The sequence below is a fragment of the Hyperolius riggenbachi genome, chromosome 1 (assembly GCF_040937935.1).
Source record: "Hyperolius riggenbachi isolate aHypRig1 chromosome 1, aHypRig1.pri, whole genome shotgun sequence".
NCBI classification, from domain to species: Eukaryota; Metazoa; Chordata; class Amphibia; order Anura; family Hyperoliidae; genus Hyperolius; species Hyperolius riggenbachi.
The window spans coordinates 649,774,442-649,782,349 of record NC_090646.1 but is presented as its reverse complement, the minus strand read 5'-3'; the positions used below and the strand labels follow the sequence as shown (position 1 = coordinate 649,782,349).

General features: G+C 44.0%; 1 protein-coding gene across 3 annotated transcripts in view; it reads right to left on the bottom strand.

Annotated features, from left to right (window-relative positions):
• Positions 1-7,144: 7,144 nt before the first annotated feature.
• ST8SIA5 (ST8 alpha-N-acetyl-neuraminide alpha-2,8-sialyltransferase 5) overlaps positions 7,145-7,908 on the bottom strand; it is a 989,793-nt gene continuing 989,029 nt past the window's right edge. For all 3 annotated transcript variants that reach the window (XM_068251563.1, XM_068251555.1, XM_068251558.1), the window contains one exon: positions 7,145-7,908. This exon is cut by the window's right edge and continues 55 nt beyond it. In XM_068251563.1, coding sequence (XP_068107664.1) covers positions 7,501-7,908 — 408 coding nt within the window. In that variant the 3' untranslated portion in view covers positions 7,145-7,500.

Sequence of the window (7,908 nt, the reverse complement as noted above, 5' to 3'; positions counted from 1 at the left end):
TGATGACTAACCATAGATCGCTTTCTAGCGAGGTTTCAAAACCTCTTGCTTCTTCTTAAAGCAATGCAGGAGCCCAAAACAGTTAGATATAGCAGAGTCCCCAGTATCTGGCACCGGCGGGGATAGCCTGATGCCGGATACCTGTGCTTGCCTGGTGCTTAAAGAGTGAAAATAATGTAATAAAAAAGTGCTTCATTTTTACAATAATTATGTATAAATGATTTAGTCAGTGTTTGTCCATTGTAAAATCTTTCCTCTCCCTGATTTATATTCAGACATTTATCACATGGTGACATTTTTACTGCTGGCAGGTGATGTAGCTGCTGCTTGCTGTTTTGGCAGTTGTAAACAGCTGTAAACAGTTATTTCCCACAATGCAACAAGGTTCACAGACAGGAAACTGCCAGAAGTACCACGGTCCACAGAGCTTCTTGTGGGAGGGGTTTCACCACAATATCAGTCATACAGCACCCCCTGATGGTCTGTTTGTGAAAAGGAACAGATTTCTCATGTAAAAGGGGGTATCAGCTACTGATTGGGATTAAGTTCTTGGTCGGAGTTTTTTTTTAAGCAACTGGCTGAAAAAGCTCAAACCTCCCCCCTGGTGCAGGAAAGAATACTCACTAAGCCTCCAGCGACACTCTGTAGCTCCCGGTGTCCTCCGTGTATGGCTGTGTGCTACCTGACCCGTGCACAGACGCCGTAGAGCCACCAGGAGCTACTGGACATCGCTGGAGGCTGGGTGAGTATTTTGTGGCCGGCACAACCCCCCCACCGACCATAATAAAACAGTCCCTGTTATGCCGGTTAGGGTTAGTTGAGACTTCCGGTTGCCTGAGTTCTGTATAACAGGGATTTTGCTGTATCTCTGTAATGGGCAGCCTCTGGAGACGTCCGGATCCTTCTTCGACCCACTGTTCCTGCGCTGTGTCCTCCTTTATCTTCTGTCTGGGAGTGCGGATATGGACGAGCGCATCCACAAAGAGCATGCGCAAGTACGGTCTTTCCAAATGCCCAATAGAAGGAAGCCGCACAAGCATGGCTTCTTGCCTCTGTGCACCAGCGCTACGTTCTACTGGGCATGCCCAGACCTTACTCACACATGCCCATTCTAGATGCTCCCGGCCAGAAGAAGCGTGTTCGACCACCGGAGTTGAATAAATATAGAGGGACCCAGGGCTGAAATGGTGGGCTGAAGATGGATCCGGGAAGCCTTGATGAATCCAGGGGGGGGGGGGGGGGGGGGTTGCGGCTGATATTGTGTTGAAACTCCTCCCACAGTGTGATGTCAGGCCTGTGGCCATGACAGTTTCCTGTCTGTGAACCTTGTTGAATTGTGGGAAATAACAGCTATTTCCATCTGTCAAGCAACCAGTATCTTCCTCTGTGCATACGTATATCTATAAAACAAACAACTTTTTAGCATTGTTAGGGGGTGTGGTTATAGATAATGGCAGTTGGTACTGTGTTTTTTTCATGTCTGCCAGCAGTAAAGATGATGACATGCAGGCTGATTGTGGATCAAACAACATGAACAAATTACATGGTGAATATCAATCATTTCCTGATCTCTCTTCTACTTTTTAACTTCTCACTTTGCAATGTATTGATTAAATTTTTCCCCTTTATGCTAAAGTTCCTTAAAGGAGTTCTTTCGCGAATGAGGAAAAAATAAAAAGTGGTTTATGCATAAACTATTAAACATCCTTCTAAAATAGTGTAAAACGTTTTTTTTTAAAAATGAATGGTTTCATCAATACAACATGTAATGTAAACAGTGACGGATGACGGACTGGGAGGCTAATCCATTTGTTAGGGTTTTTTTTTTTTTTACTTTCATTTCACAATCATAACTCCTGCCTACCTAGTTTTCAGTGGTATAATCCACTGCCAGCAGGAATGGCCGTTATAGCTATAATGGCTGAGCTCCTCAATATGTGTTTACATTGTTGCTAAGCAACCAGATGGCAGGAGCAGGGAGTCCTTTGTACAAAGAGTCATAAGCTGCTGATAGAATCAGACAGAATCAGTTTCATCTACACCATATGATTCTTTGTCAGTTTTGATTCAATTTGATTTGATTAATTGATTCGATTTGATTTAATCTGACATGTCCGATTCATGATTCGATTCAATTTGAATCGGACATGTCAGATTGAATCAAATCAAATCAATGAATCAAATCAAATTGAATCGAAACTGACAAAGAATCATATGGTGTAGATGGGACTGATTCTGTCCGATTCTCCCACCAGCTTATGACTCTTTGTACAAATGACTCCCTGCTCCTGCAGTCTGGTTGCTTAGCAACAATGTAAACACATATTGAGGAGCTCAGCAGAGCTCAGCCATTATAGCTATAAAGGCTGCGATTCCTGCTGGCAGTGGATTATACCACTGAAAACTAGGTAGGCAGAAGTTACGGTTGTGAAATGAAAGTTAAAAAAAAACGCCCTTAACAAATGGATTAGCCTCCCAGTCCGTCATCCGTCACTATTTACATTACATGTTGTATTGATGAAACCATTCATTTTTTTAAAAAAACTTTTTTTACACTATTTTTGAAAGATGTTTAAAGAGGAGCTGTTAGGTATAAGGTATATATCAGTAGCTAAATATTGGCTGTACTTACATTACATATGCATTTCACTGTCCACATTTGGATTACACAGAATTTTTATATAGTATTTGCAGAGAATGATGCTCCTGACAGCTCATGGCAGGTTCCATGTTTGTCTATCTCCTATGAAGCCAAATGTGATGTCATATCCTCCCTGCTTACTGATGATTCGACTCACAAAAAAGATCCTAATGGACAACACTACTGTGCAGTGAATATTAATTAGCCATGTGGCTAGAAACAATAGCGGACTCATGCAGTATACTCTGCCCTGTGATTTTTCAGTGCTGTGAGCTGGGCTGCATTACAAGCTGCTGTAACATGAGCCTGTAACTTCTCACTAGCAGGCGAGGGGAGGACCCAAGGTGGGGAGAAGCAGCCCCAGAATGCTTTGCAGTATGTTATGCGGCCTCTCGTCCTTTTAAGAGCTTGGGAATAACAGCCTTGCTGTTCAGCACACATCAAAAGTAAGAGAGATTTTTAACTTCAGTATTGCCTTTTTGGCTTCCTTCTAAACTGTTTAACACAGGAGAATAGAGGTTTAAATTAGCTTTTGCAGCCTGACAGTTACTCTTTAATAGTTTATGCATAAACCACTTTTTATTTTTTTCCTCATTCGCGAAAGAACTCCTTTAACCACTTGCCGACCGCGCACTCATAACGCGCGTCGGCAAAGTGGTAGCTGCAGGACCAGCGACGCAGTATTGCGTCGCCAGCTGCAGGCTAATTAATCAGGAAGCAGCCGCTCGCGCGAGCGGCTGCTTCCTGTCAATTCACTGCGGGGGGCTCCGTGAATAGCCTGCGGGCAACCGATGGCGGCTCGCAGGCTAAATGTAAACACAAACGGAAATAATCCGCTTTGTTTACATTGTACGGCGCTGCTGCGCAGCAGCGCCGTAAGGCAGATCGGCGATCTCCGGCCAATCAGCGGCCGGGGATCGCCGCCATGTGACAGGGGACGTCCTGTCACTGGCTGCACAGGACGGATAGCGTCCTGTGCAGCCCCGATCACCGGGGATGACAGGTAGGAGAGGGAGGGGGGAAATTTCGCCGCGGAGGGGGGCTTTGAGGTGCCCCCCCCGCAACATGCCAGCCAAGAGGAGCGATCAGACCCCCCCTGCACACCATCCCCATAGGGGGGAAAAAAGGGGGGCGATCTGATCGCTCTGCGTGCTGCCTGATCTGTGCTGGGGGCTGCAGAGCCCACCCAGCACAGATCACAGAATACTGCGCTGGTCCTTAAGGGGGGGTAAAGGGTGGGTCCTCAAGTGGTTAAAGGAACACTATTGTGAAATTAACTAAACTAACGAAACTAAAAAAGATTTATACTGGAAAGATTGCTAGTAGGAGGGATGTGAAGGATTAAGAATTAGTTAAAAAATCACGACAGCGTGAATATGAGAGCTCTTTACCAACGGAGGACAGCTCGTATCTGCCTGGCTAAGATCACAGGTGGAGACAGTTTTACTGCTAGTTGAAATGTCGTTAGCAGCCGGCAGTACGGTGTAATAATCTTAACTAGGGAGATACGAGCTGTCCTCCGTTGGTAAAGAGCTCTCACATTCAGGCTGTCGTGAATGTATAAACAGTAGGGTGAATTATTTTTTAACGAATTCTTAAACCTTCACTATCCCTCCTACTAGCATTCTTTCCAGTATAAATCTTTTTTTGTTTTATTTTTTAGAAATTTTGGGATAGTGGTCCTTTAAGAAATTTTCAAAAGCTTGCGAGAATTCTTTCCACGGAGCCACGGAAGATGCTGAAGCAATGTTAGTCCAAAATAGTCATAATAATAATACACTCAGTCATTATAGGTATTACAGAAAGCAACTTTTGTTATTTTGACCAAAAATATGTTGTTGGCCTTTCTCCATGAGTTTCACAGGACCACGACTCGCTTCTACGCCAACTGGAGGGTCCAATCAAGATCTTTAGCAGTTACTGGGTTAGTTAGATCTTTCAGCACACTCTGTGACATTTCCCCTCTACAATGACATCATAGATGTCCTCAAACCGTGTAACCAGCACCTAAGTATAATACTTTAATTGTGCTCTGAATAGTTCAGAGACATCTCCTTAAACACATGGGGCCATATGCAACTCACTTTTTCACCTGACTTTTCTCCTAGGAGATAATTCTTCATCTTCAATTTAGAATACGTTTTCAGCAACTTGCAAAGGAAAAAGTACCACAAAGTAGGAGAAAAAGGTACTATCAAAATTATTTTGAGTATTTTTTTGCTTGTTGGGGGTTTAAAACGCATTTTATTGACAAGTTTCAAAATATCACCTAGGAGAAAACTCAGGTGAAAAACTGAATTGCATATGGCCCATGGTGTCCCAGGCAACGGCCTAGTTTGCCGATCCAAACTAACTCATTCTGCGGTTGTTAATTCATCAAGTAAACCAAGCACCATTTTTAGCACCCAGGGAACCTCAATAGCACATTAAAATGCATGCTAACAATGTGGCTTATTAGAAAAAAGAACTTTAATTTTGCTTCTTTTTACATTTAAAAGTTTAGAAGAGGCTTGTATTACCCTACTTCTGAGGCCTGTCCAACTGCAGAAATTTCGGGCAGATAAGGACAGATACAATTATTTTATTGCACATATTAGCAGAGAGCAAACAAAAGCTTTCATCAGCAGGGGAGGTGGGGAGATAAGACACTGTGCTTCAAACCGTTTAGAGAAGTCACAGATGCTATCTTCACACCTGCCCCTGGATAAATAAGGGCAGCTATTAGGAGAGAGAGGAACATGGTAGCTCTTGTAGCTTTAGAATCCAGGAGAAAATACAGGAAAAAAAAAGTGGTGCTTGGTTCACTTTAAGGGGAACCTGAATTGAGATGTATATGGAGGCTGCCATATTCATTTCCTTTTAAACAATACCAGTTGCCTGGCAGCCCTGCTGATCCTTTGCCTCTAATGCTTTTAGCCATAGACCCTGAACAAGCATGTCAGAAATGTCTGACAAAATTACTTCAAGATTAGGTGCATGCTTGTTTCAGGTATGTCAATCAATCAGACACTACTGATGCATGGAAGATCAGCAGGACTGCCAGGCAACTGGAATTGTGCAAAAGGAAATAAATATGGCAGCCTCCATATACCACTCGCTTCCGACTCCCTTTAAATTTCTCTGGCTAGAGGTGATTATAATATTTTAAATATAAGGTATTAACCCTTTAGAGGCTATATTTATTCAGAGGCTTGCAAGTGCTGCAGGCCAATTTATTTTAGCACTTTTTTGTTTAAATGTCCTATTTGTTACATTTGCTTGTTACTAAATAGTACTGCTGTAATATGTATTTATGACCACTGGTCACTAGGGGGTAGTGTGAGACAATAACAGAGAACTTCTGCTTTCAGTTTCTATGTTTTCTGTTAGCAGGGAGAGTTCAAAGCATTCCAAGAATTTACAGCAGAATGAGTTCTACCGGCTGAGGTCAAAAGCAATGCACTTATCTAAATCAAGATAATTCTACTGACGCTGCTAATGGGTTAAGGAAGAAACTGCATTCTAAGCTGATGATAAATGGCATTAAAGGCCCCCTCTTCTGGCTGTTCCAGTTTCACATTCTCAAACCTCTAGTGAACCATTTTTCTTCTATGCCCAGAATGAGCTCCAACCGATCCTCAACTACATCTTTTCCTCTTGAGATCAGTGGCGTAGCAATAGGGGGTGCAGAGGTAGCGACCTCATCGGGGCCCTTGGGTCAGAGGGGCCCTGAAGGGTCCCCCCTCTATCACAATATTAGCTCTCTGTTGGTCCTGTGCTGGTAATAATCACTTCTATAGATGCTTTAAATAGTGGTAATCATTAACAAACTGTTCCGCATCCCCTTCTTGCACCTCTGACACTGTGTTGCCATTGGCAGGTTTTGTTGCGCCGTATCAATTGTTATGTATAGAGTGCTTGGGGGGGGGGGCATGTAAAACTTGCTTCGGGGCCCACAGCTCCTTAGCTACGCCACTGCTTGAGATGTTACCCATTCTATAATGCACTGACAGTTATTCAGGGCTTGCAGTGCACAGATTATTGCACTACTGAGTACACTGCAAGAGAACTATAAGGTGGTGCAAAGATTGTTGCAAAAATGGAGCAAACCTGCCCAAACATCTTCAAAATCTCTTCTAGAATGCAAAAAAAAAGCACCCTGTTGAAGCTACCTTTGTTCTTTAGATTTACAATGACTTGAATACATTAGCACCTTCACAGAAATATCACTGATTCTGTTCCTTGAATAATATCACATAACATGTGACCTGATACAAGGTTCATAGGACCCCTTACCTGGCCACAGTGCTGCCTCAGGGTAGAGGCGGCCCCACCCTCTTATATGGCACTACCCAGAATGCCACACACATAGGAGAGGTGTAAAGAACAGCTTTCCATTAAAATGTAACCGTTTTCAAGGGACAAGAAGTAGGCTATAAAGAGATCCTATATGTTGGTTATTCCACCGCCCCAACTCACAAGTCCATATGTAAAAAAATAAATTAATAGAAGTAGCACAAGACAGACATTAAGCACGCAGCGGTGACTGTAGCGGTCGCCCACTGCGGTTTCCCTTTTATTTCCAAGTGCTGAGTTGCTTGCAAGCTTTAATGGGAGATGCTGGTTGGTAGAATGTGTGCTGTGCTTTCTTATGTGCTTAGTTGACTTTTTCTTATAGCAGTCCAGCAAGGCCAAAGGCCTCTTGTTATGGTTAGCTTGGCTTTCCCATAATCCTTCACACCAACAAACGTCTTGAGAAGCAGCACTGGCAAGAGCCAGGCTACTTGGAGGCCTTGTCCTATGTAGTCTGCTCAAAGCAATTATTGCATAATAATTTCAACACAAAAAAAAAATGGGCACCTCCGCGTGGACGTGGGCTCCTAGCTGCATGGCCCCGTGTGTACGCGCAGGATACCCTTGCTGTGCATATGAATGAAGTTGAAGATCTCTGAAGGCATGGCATGGAAACCCGGACGGGGCTTGACATTGTCATAGTAGTGATGAGTAATGAAGATTCCTGATGGGTTCATGGGGAAGCCCCAAAATCCGTAGAGGTGGACCTCGTCGCAGAGCTCCAGGGCGGCCGTCACCAGGATCAGGCCGCTGCTGATGCGTTTGGCCCTCACGCCTTGGACGAGCCAGAAGCGGGAGACGTTAATGAGATACTGAGGGTGGAAATAGTAAACGGACTGCGGGGACTCGAAGTCGTCCAGGACGTACTTGACGCGGATGGACACGTCCGTATTTCGGGTGTTGTAGAAGGCCGGGAGGAGGAGTGAGGCGTTCTC